Source organism: Thamnophis elegans, chromosome 8, assembly GCF_009769535.1.
Source record: "Thamnophis elegans isolate rThaEle1 chromosome 8, rThaEle1.pri, whole genome shotgun sequence".
NCBI classification, from domain to species: Eukaryota; Metazoa; Chordata; class Lepidosauria; order Squamata; family Colubridae; genus Thamnophis; species Thamnophis elegans.
The window spans coordinates 2,035,078-2,052,837 of NC_045548.1; the positions used below are offsets into that span (position 1 = coordinate 2,035,078).

The following is a 17,760-nucleotide window of genomic DNA, read 5'->3' on the forward strand; positions in this document are numbered from 1 at the left end:
AAGAAAATTTAAAAACAACAAACACCCTCATACATTCATTCTAGTCGGGTGTGCCGAGGTACACCCATGTTACACCTGTCCTCCGTGAGGTCAACAGTCCCAGGCCTGCCAGAACAGGCAGGTTTTTACAGCTTTCCTGAAGGCCATGAGAGTGGGTATGGTCCGGATCTCTGGGGGTAGCTGGTTCCAGAGAGTCGGAGCAGCCACAGAGAAGGCTCTCCTCCGGGGCCCCGCCAGCCGACACTGTCTGGCTGACGGCATCTGAAGGAGGCCCAATCTGTGGGATCTTACTGGCCACTGGGAGGTATGTGGCAGCAGGTGGTCTCGAAGGTATGCTGGCCCTAAGCCATGTAGGGCTTTAAAGGTAATAACCAACACCTTGAATTGAGTCCGGAGACCAATTGGTAGCCAGTGCAGCTCACGCAGGACAGGTGTAACGTGGGTGTACCTCGGTGCACCCAATATCGCACGCACGGCCACATTCTGAACTAACTGCAGTCTCCGAACGCTTTTCAAGGGTAGCCCCATGTAGAGCATGTTACAATAATATTGTCCAATACCTGTAGAAGAGAATTCATCCTGGTAATACTTGTCAATATGAACATTTAAATAGTGCCTAAGGGAAACCTACATGGTTTAGCTTCAGTTGGATTATCATTCATTTGACTTATCTACTTTTGTAATGGCAACATTTTCACATTATAAAAGCCTTTCCTTATAAGGGACAGCACAATATAGCTTTATCTATTTTGCATTACATCCATAATGCCCACCAATATCTCATAGCTGCAATAATAAATAAGCATCTACAAACATACCTATTGTGTTATATCTCCTTTGATAAGGTAACTCAAACTTGTATTCCAGAGGATAAGGAACTTTAATAAAAATCATTAATTTTGCTATTTCGGTAAACATATTCTCTCTTGGATAACACGATCTCTGCTATTTCTGAATCATATATCCATGTGAAGAACCATGTTGAGAAATTACATATTCAAGTAGCGTTTGACAGAAGAACACAGAGACAATCATTTGGGCCAGAGATCTAGATATCCTTCCTAACTTCCTTTATTGCTATTATGGTCTCATTTCAATTTTTTTTTTTAAAAAACCAAAACAAACAAAATTATTTAAACTACAGAAGAAAATAGAATGAGCAGAAACGTACACATATATTACATCTAGAAGATTTTCGATATTTTAAAAAAATGTTCCCTTTCTATACCTGCGGGACAAATTTTTAAAACCACTTTCATGAATGTGCAATTTGAAAGATACAAAAAAAAAGTCCTCCTGGCCTAAATGATTACATTTCATAATTTTCCCTGCTGCTATTGAAAAAAAAATAAAATAAAGAGAGAGAGAATTACATTTTTGCTATGTCTGGAAAACACTGGGTAGATTGAACTGCCTTCATTCCAATGTTTTAATTCTACTTGAACATACAGCATTTTCATTTGTAAATCAACTACTCTGAAGAGAGAGAGAGAGAGAAAGAAAGGGAGAGATCGTGACCTGTACAGTAGAACCAGCTAAATAGACATCTTTAATCTCATAACATGATGAAATCATTATAGATTACAGATCATTTGTTAAGTTGGGTATGCATGCAGTCTTCTTCCATATCATCGCCAGCGGAGAAGCACCGGATAGGCCTCACATTCTATTAGCGGGTCTTGCTGTCCTACTTTTTACAGCTGACTCTGGACTGTCAATCAGCTTGCCTGGCATCAACGATTCAGTCCATGTGACAGCATTTCGCCTCCTGGCCTCCCGTCACCATCAGTACCACCCTCCCAAACCCCTAAATCTAGCTCACAAGAGGAGCCTTGCTGCAGCCTTCTTTCAGCCGCAGGAGATCACAGTGAAACGTTTGGAGATGCACGACATGTTGTGGAGGACAATACCAAGAAGGAAAACTAGGACACAGGCCACCAGGATGACAGTGCAAACCCCTGACCAGGTGGAGCTTTTCACAATGCCCCTCTGGTCTTGCTCCTCCTCCCCGGTCACCTGCGGCGCCCCAGCCTGCAGCGGTTGCTGCTCGGCTGGGATAGTGACCACAGTGAGAGACTTCTGTTGGCCGCTTGGCAAGAGACGACAGCCAATGTCTCCAGGCAATAGAGACCTCTCTTTGGAGATGGGCAAGGGCAACATGTAACACCCGTTGCTAGGAAGTTTGATGAAGACTGGAGTGTGCTCTGAAGTGTGGGGTATTGCGATCACGGCAACGACTTCCGGATCATCTGGCAACTGGGAGACGGAGAAGCCAGGTGGGAGTTTAGTGACACCTCGGCACCACGGACACCTCAGGTCCTTCTGGCTGGTCCTCATCTGCTGAAGGCAAACAGAGCAACAAGTATGCTTACAGTCCAATAACTTGGGTCTCCTCCGTGGGCTGTAGTAATTGAAACAAATCTGACACTCCAGCAGGATGTCCTGGGATAGACTCTCCATGGTTACCCAACTATTGAAAAGGTATCACGCTGACTTGCAGTCCAGTCCGTTTTCTGGTGCCTGGAGCTCCCACAATGACTATTTTGTATTCTGCTACCAAACAAATGAAGGTATGAAGTCTAGAAGGAAGCATCTGACTGGAGGTCCATCAGCATCTGAGGGGAGGAAAAATAATGAGAATGAATCATAAAGATCAATTAAAATACCAGAGGGAGGAAGAGATTTATGAATGCAGAGGAACAGAAAGGGCTTCTCAACTTGAGACTCCCTTAAGCAGTGTCACAACAACAGCAATCATTTAAAAACAAAAAATGCAGGCTGCAGCCAAGTAAAGACCTTTAAAGAAAACCTCTCAAGCTAGTGCCTGAATCTCCATGTGTATTCAGCCAGTAACAAAAAATACTTTTTGCTTGCAGGAAAAAGAGAGGAGAAGAGTGATTAATTATTACGAGCTTGAGAAGCTTCATAGTTTGCTAACAAAGTCCTGAATGATACAAGTGGAGTAAGAAACATTCAAGCAACTTCTCAGTCATTACGTTGCAAGTTATCACATGTCATTCGATATATGCATTGAATGATCTTCTGTAGCATCCCCATATACGGAGTACACCTTACGTATAGCGTAAGAGCTCGCTGAAATGGATTAGAACAGCGTTCTCCATTCTCTTTCTTTGGCATGGCTTGCTAGATATTCTGGGAATTGTATCCCAAATGGTTTAGCTAGGTACCGCATGTGTTTGGATACAGCACCAAAACTTATGCAAGAAGAGCTTGCATGTTCAATAAATACAGCAACATATTGGTTTATGCAACACCTGTATTTGCAAAAGGAATCCTTGGGCAGTGAAACCAGCAGCTCTGTGGTTATGATCATGGAGTTGAGCTAATCCTTTATGTTATCTTCTAAAGCAGGACTTTAATAGAATGATACTCTGGACAGTTTCATAATTTTTTCCCCTTTCTTTCTGATCATTGCATTCTTTTCTCTTTAGATAATAATCGAATAAAAAGAGCATCACAGTCGTGCCAATTCTATTTAACTTCTCTCTTTATTTTTTGTTTGGGAAATGCTATGGAGACGTAACTTGTGCACCATACAAGTCAAATGGGGAACCCCCCACTGTTGGTAGCAATATGGGAAGTAGTTAAGTAATAGTAATAGACCAAACAGGCAACTCTTCCAGAACATCACAAGCTTTATATGTCTGAATTGTACCACAACTCCCAGCAGCTCAACTCTACGCTTAGATTGTTGGTAGAGTTTTCCAGCGTTAGAATAGAGGAGAGATTTCAACCTCAATTTTTGGGTGTGACGAATGAAGCAGTGTGGCCGTTTACGGCAACCATAGGCCTGATCCAGATTATTTATTTTTGTTAATCAAAGTTACACACTCCCCATCTTACTACTGAACAGACTCTGGGAGGTTTACATAAAAAGTATTGCGGGTCAAACACTTTGAGTTATACAGTAGATCTGGTTTTTTGTCTGTGTTTTTTTTCCCTGTGGCGATGTGATCAGGATTTGAGGGATGCTAACATCTATCCCAAACTATTCTCTGGTTACTAGAGCCGAGGTGGCGCAGTGATTAAATGCAGCACTGCAGGCTACTTCAGCTGACTGCAGTTCTGCAGTTCGGCTGTTCAAATCTCACCGGCTCAAGGTTGACTCAGCCTCCCATCCTTCCGAGGTGGGTGAAATGAGGACCCGGATTGTTGTTGGGGGCGATATGCTGACTCTGTAAACCGCTTAGAGAGGGCTGAAAGCCCTATGAAGCGGTATATAAGTCTAACTGCTATTGCTATTGCTACTACAACTGTTGCTATGCCTTACATTCGTTCCCCGCTTCTATTCAAATCTACATGACGCTGTTTTCATCAGTCCACTACAGTAGATCTACAATAAAACACAAAACCAAGACATGAAAAAGCTGAGATAACCATTACTAAGTGAACACCAAGGTGATTCTGGTTCTTTTGGAAAAGATGGCGTGAATGTACACACCACACACCACACACACACACACCACACACACACACGGGAAAGAAGTGATGTACAAAAAATGTTACAAACATTACAAAACAGAAATACAGGTTATATCTAAATAGTTGGCATACTAAGCCAACAGAATGGATTCCAGGCAACAAGAATGAAAGAAAAGGCAGGAGGATAGCATCTTCCTTTTAAAACAGCTTGCAAATACATTAGGTCAAAAGATTCTAATTTGGGTTTTGGTACTAGAGGCGTTTGACAATGGACTCATGTAAAAAAAAAAGTAGTTATCCACCATTCATTTATCTCTTTGTGTATTTGTGTATTCTGTGTCTTTTAGCGTCTCCTTTTAATAGGTTACTTTAATACCATTTTAATTTTGTCTGTTTGTCTTTCAATGGCTCTGCCAAGACTGAGAGATATAAATTAATTTAAGAATCTTAGAATAAAGATAAATAAAAAAACAGTCTCTATCAAATCCCTGGTATGGTGTTTCATGTGCCAGGGGCCAAAAGGCATGGCAAATTTAGCATAATTTCAGTGCGTTTGTAGCCTAGCTCGCTACCCCTAGATTGGAGCAGTATATAGAGGTAAGTCCTAAGCAGCAAAAGTAAATAAATATGTAGATTAGCTCTGTATGTGTGTGTTTATTCATGAGTATGCACATTTTGTATGTATGCACACATATATAATACTACCAAATACTATAAACCACTATCTTAAGAGATACTTTAAAATGGATTGAAATTATTAATATATAATTTCAATAAAACACATAGAGCAAAGGTTCTCACGTCTTGATTGTCCTGTGCCCTGAATGTCTCGTGAATTTTTTTTCACCCCTAGGCAAAAAAATATGTACTACTTCAAGCTAAGTAGTTCACATGGGGTAAAATTAAAAATACACTGTTACATCCGTGTGAGTTTGCTGCGGCACCCTGGGATGTCATGGCACAAACTTTGGGAACTGCAGACTTAAAAGTTATTTTAAATTCAACCTTTAATAACATTTCGGTGCCTTTCGAAGCTTTCCTTTGCAATAGATAAAGCGGTTTTTCTTCAGAGAAAAGTGCAAGAAGAGGGGAGATCCTGATTGTCTTCAAGTTTTGCAGTATGGATTCAGATATATAACCAGTTGGGGGTTTTTATTTCTTGCAGGGATTTCTTGCAAACTGGGTAACATTTTCAGTGCTAGTGAAGTTGTGTACTGTGGAAATCAGATGGCGAACCAAGTGACCTTTGATTATATGGTTCCACCACAAAACCGCGGTCGACTAAAGCGCGTGTCACTAAAGCGCGGTGACAAAACCGCGCCGTCAAAACCGCACGACAACAGCGCGCCGACAACAGCGCGCCGACAACAGCGCGCCGACAACAGCACGCTGTAACATAACCCTAAAAATAACCCTAAACCTAACCCTAAACCTAACCCTAAACCTAACCCTAAACCTAACCCTAAACCTAACCCTAAACCTAACCCTAAACCTAACCCTAAACCTAACCCTAAACCTAACCCTAAACCTAACCCTAAACCTAACCCTAAACCTAACCCTAAACCTAACCCTAAACCTAACCCTAAACCTAACCCTAAACCTTACCTTAAGTTAAATCGCGCTTCTGTCGGCGCGCTGTTGTCGGCGCGCTTTTGACATCGCGGTTTCAGCGCCGCGGTGTTGTCGGCGCGCTTTTGACTTTTGCGGTTATGTCGTGCCACGGATTATATAAAGCCTGAGTTAAAGTACAGATAGTACTTTTTATCTGAACCCTGCTCAAACTGAGAATGCATACACACAAACACACAGACGAATACATACTCACATGTGCACGTCATAACATCAATACTTTTCTGGTTCGTTTAGGCTGAGAAATAGCTGCTGTACAAAGGTTAAAATGGATTTGAACTTACATCCACTGCATCTTAATTTGTATGCACCGAGATTACAACTTGGTCTAGTTTCCCCAAATCTAGCACTCCCAGATGTGTTGGCATGGCAACTTCCAGAAGACCTATCACATCAGAAGCCTGAATACACCTAGAGGTACCCATTTCGGGGAGACTCGTGTAAGCCACACATTCACACACAACCCAATACTTGGAAAAATCCAGGATATTCGCCCCATCAATAGCGCCAACCACATCTGCGGTTTGTGCTTGCAAAGACGTTGTGCACAAATTTGTTCAGATCTTGTATGAGGGCATATAGCTGACTTCAGCAGCAGTCAAAAAACACTGTTTTGTCGTTAGTACTTTGGACTATCTGATGACAGCCAAGAAAATATTGCTGACTGGGAGAACTGAGAAAGACAGTCAGGGATATCTTTAGAACTCTTAAAGGACGAAGAGTAGGAAGAGAGAAAGGCTGGAAGGCATTGACGCTCAAGTGAGACCAAAAGACAGAGACAATCAGAATCATGATTAATATCCTTGGTTAGTGCAGATTTCATAGCGGCTGAAAGCTCTGCAGGCTGAGCTATATCTACTAATGTTAATAAAAGCTAATGGTGTATGAAAAAACCACGGGCAAAAGTCTCCAAGGAAGAGAAAGAGGTGCATTAACAGCAGAAAGGAGTAAAGGGGGGGGATCACAAATTAGTTTAAGCTAATTTTCTTTAAGGAAAAAAAAAAACGATGATTGAAAGTGACATTGTTCCTGAAATGTAAATGCAATTCTTCACAGCATGCCTGCTGGTCTAGTGAAAGACACTGCTTAGCAAAGTCCCCCATGACTCCTGAAGTTGCAAACTCTGGACAAGGGTATTCATTTATACACACTATTTGGCAAGGTTAAGCTCAAGCTTGTAACTAGGATGGAAGGGAGAGAAAGAGAAGGAGAGATGGTAGGAAAGGAAGAGGAAGAGTGGAGGAGAGGTAAGGGAAGAAGAAAGAGGTAAGGAAAGGTGGGTAGAAGGGAGAGTAAGAGAAGGAGCGGAGGGAGGGAGGGAGAAAAAAGAGAAGGAGAGAGAGTAGAAGAGAGAAGGTAAGAGTAGGAGAGAGGTGAGGGAAGAAAGAAGGGGAAGGAGAGGAGGTAGGAAGGAAGTAAAGAAGGAAGGGAGAGAGGAAAGAAAAGAAAGAGAAAATAAGGTGATGTCACAATAGATGCTTGGGATGGTAAATAATACAACCCAAACTGTACTCTATAATCTCTTAAAGGGAATAACAATAGTATAAGATTGGCAAAGAAAAAGCATAATCATGTGAATGTTTACCTGGAATTGTATGTATATATGGCACATTAGAGATAAACAATATTTGGTTATAAATAGCTAATTATAGAAAGGGAAAACACTTAACTGCAAAGAAACTGATGATGTGTTCTTGTTGATGTGTTTATATGTGTAAAATAAAAACTTTTTAAAAAGTGACATTGTTCTTGAAATGTAAATGCAATTCTTCACAGCGTGCCTACTGGTCTGGTGAAAGAGACTGCTTCCTTTACCAAGGAAGTTTCAAGATGCAAACTCCTCCAATACATTAAAGCTTCCTTAGAAACCATTACACACTATGCATGATTTAAATATGGCAGTGCTTGCTGCCCTAAGACCGTGGAGCAGGGTGGAGGGTGGGGGGCAGAAAACAGGAAAAAGGAACAGTTCGGGGCTGCACTAGAGAAATTTACTGCCGGAATGAAATGCATTAAAATATAAACAGGATGCATATGTTTGAGTCTTCACAAATTAATTTACAATTCCTACCCTTCTGCTATAAAGGTGTCTCGGACACTTTCACAAGGTCTGTAAAACCTGTGGCTAGACACTAACCTGTGGAAAATTACCAAGCAAGTGTGTTTTGTGCACTGTTTGCTTCTCTTTAACAACTCAAATAACTTACATAGGTACATGTGGACTTTTCAAACAAATGCATAAGGACAGAGAGATAGGGATGAGATTTCAACTTTTGGAGCATCTTAAGTCATTTGTCTAAAGTAAGTAGACAGGACAATTTAGAGTTTCTGATGATACAGCTTCCACACCATTTTGCACTTGCAAAAGGCATAAGAAGGAAATTACTATCACTTTTTTTACTTGGGGATATTAATAGCCCATGTTTTCTAACTGTTGGGAGACATCTGTCTTTTTGATGGTGTGTAAATTAAACAGCCACTTGTGTCCTATAGAAGGCCCACCAGTCATTTAAGGAGGAACAAAATGAACTTAAAAACTTAAAAGTAGATAGTTGAGCACAGGTGTCAACAGAACATTAGGGATTGGTATTACTTTTTAAATCAAATTCTACACAGCTGTATTGAAGAACAAGAATATCACCAGCATGCTATTCTCAAATGCCAATAAGAGCTTTTCTTTCTAATAAAATATTTTCTCTTGTTTAGCTCTAAGAAGTTGTCAGCAAACACACCAGTGGTGGGATTCAAATAATTTAACAACCAGTTCTCTGCCCTAATGACCATGTGGGTAGGTGGGGCTCAGTGGTCATGTGACTGGGTGGGTGTGGTCAACTCAATGTCACTCAGGTCAACGGGCGCTTCGCCTTAGCTGTGACAATGTCATAAGGGTTCACCGGAGAGGCAGTTTCTGTAAGCAGGTCAATAAAGATTAGGCTAGAAACAACAGCAGAATGTTTCCTTCCTGCCTTCCTTACAGGATTAGCCCTGTAAAGTGGGGAAAAAACAAAATGAGATTTCTTCCAACAATCGGTTCTCTGAACTACTTAGAAAGTTACCAACCGGTTCTCCCGGATAGGTGCGAACCGGCTGAATCCCACCACTGAAACACACTCAGGAGAGAGTGTTACTTGTTGGTAAGCCATAACCATCAAAACTGCAGGTACTAGCTAGTCTCTTCTCAAGAAAGTGGCCTTGAAACTAGGAATTTGCAATAGCTATCAGTAAGGCCACAGACATCTAGATCCCTATAGGCCGAAAGGTAAAATACGAAAAAATAAACAAATATTTATTCAATAAATAAGCTTGCGAAAGGAGTTGGTGTAGAACTGAACCCCCTCTCGGATAAATTTAATTTAAATTTGACTTCAGGTCTCATGTCTTCACCCTGATGGATGACCTATGCATGAAGAGAGAAGGGTCTAATTTGGTCTAATTTCCTTAGGTATTCAACCATTTTCAACAGAATTAAAGATAGTTCCTGTCATGAGGGTATTCTGGGTTGGAAATCGTAGGTACAATACTACCTGTTACTAAATACTAACTATTACTAAATACTAATAATACTAATCAAAGTTTGAACCACTTTGTACAACATATATCTAATGCCATCCCAAAGCGGATTATTTCGCAAGTACTATTTCAATAGTACTTCAGCTATTTAGAAAGCTAACTGAATCCCAACATTGTTTAATAAATTGGCTAGATAGAGATCTATAGTCTCTTGGACATCTTCATATATGCAGTTTTCCTGACCAAATAATCCAAAACCCAAATATGAGCCCTGTAAAGGTTTAGCTACTGCTGATTATTGATATCATCTTAAAATAAAGGTCTACTTTCACTTTTCATTTGAATCTTGTGGAAATGAAATCTGCAAATGCTATGAGAGAGAGAGAGAGGAGGGGAAATTGGTAGGGTATCAGCTTTTCTATTCTTCGAACAGCAGCCAAAAGTATTATTTGGTTTTGGTTTTTCAACAAAGTTACCAAGTTTTTCATTTGCTTTGCTAAAGTTTTACATGCCATTTTTTTAAATCATATCACTCTCCTCCTATTATTTTTTTACTTATGCTTTATTATTATTAAAGTGTGCCACAATCATTGGGGGGAGGACGCTATGTCTTAATATATTTTGAAAACACTCTTTTTAAGAAAGCAAGACATTTTTCATACCCTGTATTCTATCCTTCATTTAATAGATATTTTTATGGGTGCGATGGCTCAGCACCCATAAAAATATGGGGGAGCTTGTCAGATGGAAAGCTGATAACCTGGGTTCAAGACCCAAATGCCGCATGAAAGGGTGAGCTGTCGTTACTTGCCCCCTAGCAGTTTGAAAGCATGGTGGTGGTGCAGGGGTTAAATGTAATATTGCAGGCTAACTCTGCCTACTGCCAGCAGTTTGATCCTGACTGGTTCAAGTTTTCATCTTCCCTTTCATCTCTCTGAAGTTGGTAAAATTAGGACTCAGATTGTTGGGGATAATACGCTGGCTTTATAAACTGCTTAGAGAGTGTTGCAAAGCATTATGAAGCGCTGTATAAGTCTAAGTGCTATTGCTATTGCTAAATGCAAGAGGATTGCCATTCTGTGCATCTCAACATATGGTCATGCTAACAACATGACCACGGAAATGTCTTCGAACAATGCTGGCTCGCTCAGTGAGAAACAATGATGAGCACCAACCACTGGACTAAGACATGACTAGATAGGAATCTTCAAACTTTACTATTTTATGGGCAAAAGGGAAAAGTTTCCTGCAATCCTCCTTGCCTTCTCAGTCAACATCCAATTTTAGTACTCTCTTCACAGATACTCTGCCCAATGAAGCAATTTCAGTTAAAATAAATTACTTTACAAAATCTCTTCTTACCAATCTAGCGTCAGTCTTCCCAGGTAGACCAGGCAAGAAACAGAAACAGATGAGCTAATTCTACTTTATTGCAAGGCTTCCTTAATAGAATCTTGCACATCTGGCAGTACAAATCTCCTGCCGCCTCTTATACAGTCTGGGAATTTAGGGAGGATCCTTTCTGAGTTTCGTTGTCTGCCCATTAGGCAGCTGCAGGCTATGCCCTCTCTTATCTGATCTTACCCTAAGCAGCAACTCTTTACATACACCCAGCACACATAAATACACACAGATCGCCCCAAGGTCATTCTCCCATACCATTTCACACAGATTGCCAGATAACCAAGCTGAAATCATACAAAATCAGGATACATTCAGCTGGCCAACTTATTACAGAAATTAATTATAGTTGTTCCATGCAATGGTAAGACGTACGCTATTATAAAATGCAGAGACATATAACCATATGATGTTATTACATATTAGAAAAGCAAATTTTCCTGTTCATTCTAAGGAAAAACTCCTGCATGGGGCTTTTCCAAGTCTTATAAAGTTGAACCAAGTAACTTTGCTAGTTGCTGTTGCCCCAGAAAAAAAATGCATCAATAATTTTGCAATATGGAGTTGGAGGCACTGTCTCATCTAGCCTTCTCCTGCCCCAGAAACCAAGATGCCACACAGAGGTGGGTTTCCTACCAGTTCGCACCAGTTCGGTAGAACCGGTTCGTCAAATCTACCAAACCGGTTAGAAGAGGTTCCACCAGTGGACCCGGAAAGCAGGCCACACCTACAGAAGGGGTTCCAAACATTTTTGAAACCCACCACTGACACACATGCACACACACACACACAGACACACACAGAGAGAGAAAGAGAAAGAAAGGAAGAAAGAAAAAAATAAAAAAGAAAGAAAGAAAAAGTGAGAGAGAGATGAAAGAAAAAAAGAAAAAAGGGACAGAGAGACAAAAGGAAGGAGAGAGAGAGAGAAATAAAGAAGGAAGGAAGGAAGGAAGGAAGGAAGGAAGGAAGGAAGGAAGGAAGGAAGGAAAGAAAGAAAGAAAGAAAGAAAGAAAGAAAGAAAGAAAGAAAGAAAGAAAGAAAGAAAACAAACAAAACACATGGCCGGCAAGCCACTCCCACCGAGTCACATGGCTGGCAAGCCACTCCCACAAAGGAGGCCACACCCACAGAGTAGGTTCGAAAGATTTTTGAAACCCACCACTGATGCCACAGCATCATGGTGTTTCTCCCAGTAGTTCCTGGCTACTTTGAGGAGACATTGTGCCTTTCCCTGAAAAAGCAAATGGATGAATTGAAGGTTGAAGATGGAAGGCTTGCTATCATGTTGATGGTGAACATCTGGAGATGTTCACTTCATTGCAGAAACTGTGAGATGGGGAAGAGTGGCAGGGCAAACTCCATGTATGGAAATGATCAAATAATGTCCTGCTTATTTGCCTGCTACTCTTGTTAATTTTTCCATGACCATAGTTGCTAAAACGACTCTATCCTGATTTGTTAAGGAAATGATTTGATATTATAGTCAGGGCTGAGACCAGCACAGTGGAACCAGTGATTCCCAAATTAGAGAGAATTATGTAAACACTCTCAGCTGCCTCCTAAGGCCGTCAAGAGACAAGCCAGGTTTCTGTTAACTCATAAGGAAGGAAAGAAAATGTCTATAGCGTTTAAAATTTGCATCAGAGACAGCTAGAAAAGTTCTGCCTTCTTTGTACCACTGTCAAATGTTTACTTTAAGGCTTCACTCTTGCCTGCAATAAAGATTCTAGTGTAGCCAAGTCATGTCTCGATAGAGTACAGGTGGGTTCCTACCAGTTCGCACCTATTTGGTAGAACCAGTTCGTCAAATCTACCGAACCGGTTAGAAGAGGTTCCACCAGTGGACCCGGAAAACAGGCCACACCTACAGAAGAGGTTCCAAAAATTTTTGAAACCCACCACTGGAGGATACACAGAGAGAGAGAGAGAGAGAGAGAGAGAGAGAGAGAGAGAGAGACAGACAGACAGACAGACAGAGAGAGAGAATCACACAGAGGGAGGGAGGGAGAAAGAGGCAAAGACAGACACACACATACACACAGAGAGAGACAGGCAGACAGACAGACAGACTCACACAGCGAGAGAAAGAGAAAGAGAGGAAGAAAGAAAGAAAAAAAGACAGAAAAAGTGAGAGAGGGATGAAATAAAAAAAGAAAAAAGGGACAGCGAGACAAAAGGAAGGAGAGAGAGAGAGACATTGAGAGAGAGAGAGAACACATGGCTGGCAAACCACTCCCACCAGGTCACATGGCCGGCAAGCCACTCCCACAAAGGAGGCCACACCCACAGAATAGGTTCGATTTTTTTTTAAACCCACCACTGCGATAGAGTAGATTTCAATAGACAAACTAGGATAGTGAAATGTCTGCAGGAACACGACCAAGTTCAGTGAGCATGGAGGATTTCAAAAGTCATGTCTGAAAATATTGTCAGGTCAAGCCAAATATCTGGAGAACTGCGATTTACTGAGCCAGGCAATTTCTATTACTACTACTACTACTACTACTACTACTACTACTACTACTACTACTAGCAGTACCAGCACTACTATTACTGCTCTCGGAAATCAGACTCCAAGCTTTTGTGTAAGTGAAATGTTTGTTTTAACACATTCCTGCAACTAATTTTCTATTTTCTGAGAGTCCTCTGATAAATCTCCATTTAGGCTGGCAGATCTCAGCGATTAAAATCCAAGCGGTCATTAGATTGGGAGGGGGGAGGATATAGATTACTGTAACGCGCTCTACATGGGGCTGCCCTTGAAGAGTGTTCGAAGACTTCAGCTAGTCCAGAATGCAGCCGCGCGAGTGATCGTGGGTGCACCCAGGTACACCCACGTTACACCTATCCTCCGCGAACTGCACTGCCTACTCACTGGTCTCCGGACTCGCTTCAAGATGCTAGTCGTTACTTATAAAACCCTACACGGCATTGGACCTGGGTACCTGAGAGACCGCCTCCTGCCAATTACCTCCCATAGACTGATTAGATCGCACAGACTAGGCCTCCTCCGGATTCCATCTGCCAGCCAACGTCGGCTGGTGACCTCCCGGGGGAGGGCCTTCTCTGTTGCTGCTCCGGCCCTCTGGAATGAGCTCCCCGTGGAGATCTGGACCCTTACCACCCTCCCGGCCTTCCGTAAAGCTACCAAGTCCTGGCTGCTCCAGCAGGCTGGGGTGCTGTTGAAGTATCCAGCCACACGGTAACTATGAATGTTGTGTATTTTAAATTGTTGTTTTGTCTATTTATCCCCCTGTTTATTGTAAGCCGCCCGGAGTCCTTCGGGAGTGGGCGGCATACAAGACCAATAAACTAAACTAACTAAACTAAACTAGATGTCTTTTTGCTGTCATCTAATGGTGTCCCAGATTTCTGCAGTATAGAATTTATAGTCCCATTTAACTAGCAGAATGACACGTTAGGGAGAGCTACGAAAACATGGCTTAGAGAAATATCAAAACTTTGGTTTGAAAAATGGATATGAAAGAGAATAGAGTACCATATTTTGGGTTCTATTTGCAATGGGAGAAGGAGTTGGCCCCTTCCAAGTTCAAATGCATTTTTTTTCATTCATTTTATTTATTTTCTTTCATTCATTCATTCAATCAATCAATATCTATGGCTGTTCATTTCAGCAAGTGATTCTGTGCAACAAACAATCTTAAAATAAATTAAAATAGATTGCCATCATAATAATCACTATACAAGAATTAAAATGCACACAGTGGTCAAGGAGGATGTTCCAGTGTTTGGTTGTCAACCCACCAGAAAATAGGACTCTTCACACACTTGGAATTACAAGCTTTCAGCCCTCTCTCAGCGGTTTACAGAGTCAGCATATTGCCCCCAACAGTCTGGGTCCTCATTTCACCCACCTCGGAAGGATGGAAGGCTGAGTCAACCTTGAGCCGGTGAGATTTGAACCGCTGAACTGCAGATAACAGTCAGCTGAAGTGGCCTGCAGTACTGCACCCTAACCACTGCGCCACCTTGGCTCAATTATATAAATCAACATATCCAGGAGTTTAGGACCTTATGAAAAGTCAGCAGGCTACTGCCTGGATGGAGGATGTTCCATAGGGCGAGTGCAATGGTAGAAAACGCAAACCCCCTGGGCCCCACTGTCACACACTGGCCAATGGAACATGGCGCATGTCCAGCCTGCCAAATGTGATTAGAGAGGCAGAAACAACTGGGAAAAGGTAGCTCCTTAGATCAGTGTTTCTCAACCTTGGCAACTTGAAGATGTCCGGACTTCAACTCCCAGAATTCCCCAGCCAGCGTTCTTAGAAGCCTGCTGGCAACTAATGTAGTTCGTGGAATCATGGTGTGAAATGTGCCAAGTGAACAGCACCATTTACTACTTGTCCAGCTGCGTCCTGCACCAGTTGAAGCTTCTGAATGCCCTTCAAGGGCAGTCCCATGTAGGGCACGTTGCAGTAACCCAAATTTATCTCATGTATCTGAAAAAAACAAAAAATGAAGCAAGCAAAACCAATAAATCCAAATCCAATAAATCCAATGAACCAATAAAGCAATCCCTGTTCGATTGTAGTTGTATCATTAGGTTCCACCACAAATGCGTGTATGAGAAAAGCGCGTGTGACTAAAGCGCGGCGACAAAACCGCGCCGTCAAAACCGCGGAGACGAATGAGCACTGAAGCGCGCCGACAACAGCGCGCCGACAGAAGCGTGCTGTAACATAACCCTAAAAATAACCCTAAACCTAACCCTAACCCTAACCCTAACCCTAAACCTAAACCTAACCCTTAACCTAACCCTAACCCTTACCTTAACTTAAATTGCGCTTCTGTTGGCGCGCTGTTGTCAGCGCGCTGTTGTCGGCGCGCTTTTGACATCGCGGTTTTAGCGGCGCGGTTTTGTCGGCGCGGTTTTGTCGGCGTGCTTTTGACATCGCGGTTTTAGCGCCGCGGTTTTGTCGGCGCGGTTTTGTCGGCGCGCTTTTGACGTTCGCGGTTATGTCGTGCCACGGTATCATTACACCAGGGTCAGGTTTCAATACTCCGTGGAGTCAAATTTCTCATTCTTGCAAGAATCTGGAAATAGGTAAGGATGAGTTGAAAAGTCCAAAGAGGCAAGAGTAAAACCCCAAAGATGCCAAGGATAACAGACTAAGCGAAGGAGCAGCGCGGAGTTGCTGATAGTGCTGTGGAAATGATAGAAAAGATTCTTTACTGGCTTCCGACTTCTTCACAAAACTGTCGTCCGTGTTTCCATTAGCTGAAGAAAACCTTCTGCCCGTATCTCTCAAATTGTACAGCAATCACAAACTGCCGGGCCGAAGAGCAACAATCTGCTTCCAATAAACCAGTGCTGCTTGAACACGGCCTTGTCCGCTTCGAGTTCTCTGCAAGGACCAATGGTATTAAAACACTTCTGGCATTTGCCGCTCAAATCCCAAGAGCTGGGCCTCCGAGAACTGGAAAAGCTGCCAGTCCGAATTGCGGGGGGGGGGGCGTAATTGAGTGAAGCGCATTTCATGAAGTCAATTGGTCTTGACTGGAGACAAATCCCAAAAAAAAAAAATCCCCAAGCTCTCTGCTTTGAACTGCTTTCACGTGTAGAAAAAAAAATGGGACTCGAAACTTACATTTACTGCGTGTTTCCCAGACAAATCTATTACTAAAACCCACCCAAGTCAACCACGCAAAGAAATATATTACAGGGGCAATGTAAAATGAAATGTGTGTCGAGTAAGTCTTTTTAATGGCAATCCACCACCCACCTCCAATATTCTCCATGTAGCAGTAGCAATAGCCGTTAGACTTATATACCGCTTCATAGGGCTTTCAGCCCTCTCTAAGCGGTTTACAGAGTCAGCATATCGCCCCCAACAACAATCCGGGTCCTCATTTCACCCACCTCGGAAGGATGGAAGGCTGAGTCAACCTTGAGCCAGTGAGACTTGAACCGTTGAACTGCAGATAGCAATAGCAGTTAGACTTATATACCGCTTCATAGGGCTTTCAGCCCTCTCTAAGCGGTTTACAGAGTCAGCATATCGCCCCCAACAACAATCCGGGTCCTCATTTCACCCACCTCGGAAGGATGGAAGGCTGAGTCAACCTTGAGCCGGTGAGATTAGAACCGCCGAACTGCAGATAGCAGTCAGCTGAAGTGGCCTGCAGTACTGCACCCCAACCACTGCGCCACCTCGGCTCTTTTAATGTGAGAACAATTCAGACATCCCTATTGTTAGATTTCCTTTACAGTGATTTACATAGTGTTTACAGTTTACAGTAGTTTACACAGTGGTTAAAAGTGCAATATTGCAGGCAAATGCTTCCCGACGTCTGGAGTTCGATCCTGACGGAGGCTTAAAGTTGTCTCAGCCTTTCTTCACTCTTCCAAGATCGGTAAAATGAGAGCCAATATGGTCGCGGGTGATATGTCAATAATGCTTCTATATTGTAAACTGCCCAGAGAGCCTGGTGAAGTAATATTTACCAATATATAAGCCTAAATGCTATTGCTAGCGTGATTTACTAGGATTCCAAATTCCGTCAGTCAGAATCATTCTGAACACACAATATTGTTTCAAGCTCACAGGCCTTACGCATGGAATTCTATGGCTGCATAGAATTCAGCCGGTTCGCACCTATTCGGGAGAACCGGTTGTTAACTTTCTAAGCAGTTCGGAGAACCGGTTGTTGGAAGAAATCTTATTTTATTTTTTTCCCCACTTTCCAGGGCTAACCCTGTAAGGAAGGCAGGAAGGAAACATCCTGGTGTTGTTTCTAGCCTAATCTTTATTG

General features: G+C 42.3%; 1 protein-coding gene across 3 annotated transcripts in view; it reads right to left on the reverse strand.

Moving 5' to 3' along the window:
* Positions 1 to 918: 918 nt before the first annotated feature.
* Positions 919 to 17,760, reverse strand: part of RNF152 (ring finger protein 152) — a 42,187-nt gene continuing 25,345 nt past the window's right edge. For all 3 annotated transcript variants that reach the window (XM_032222383.1, XM_032222380.1, XM_032222381.1), the window contains one exon: positions 919 to 2,615. In XM_032222383.1, coding sequence (XP_032078274.1) covers positions 1,849 to 2,460 — 612 coding nt within the window. In that variant the 5' untranslated portion in view covers positions 2,461 to 2,615 and the 3' untranslated portion in view covers positions 919 to 1,848. The remainder of the gene's footprint in view (positions 2,616 to 17,760) is intronic.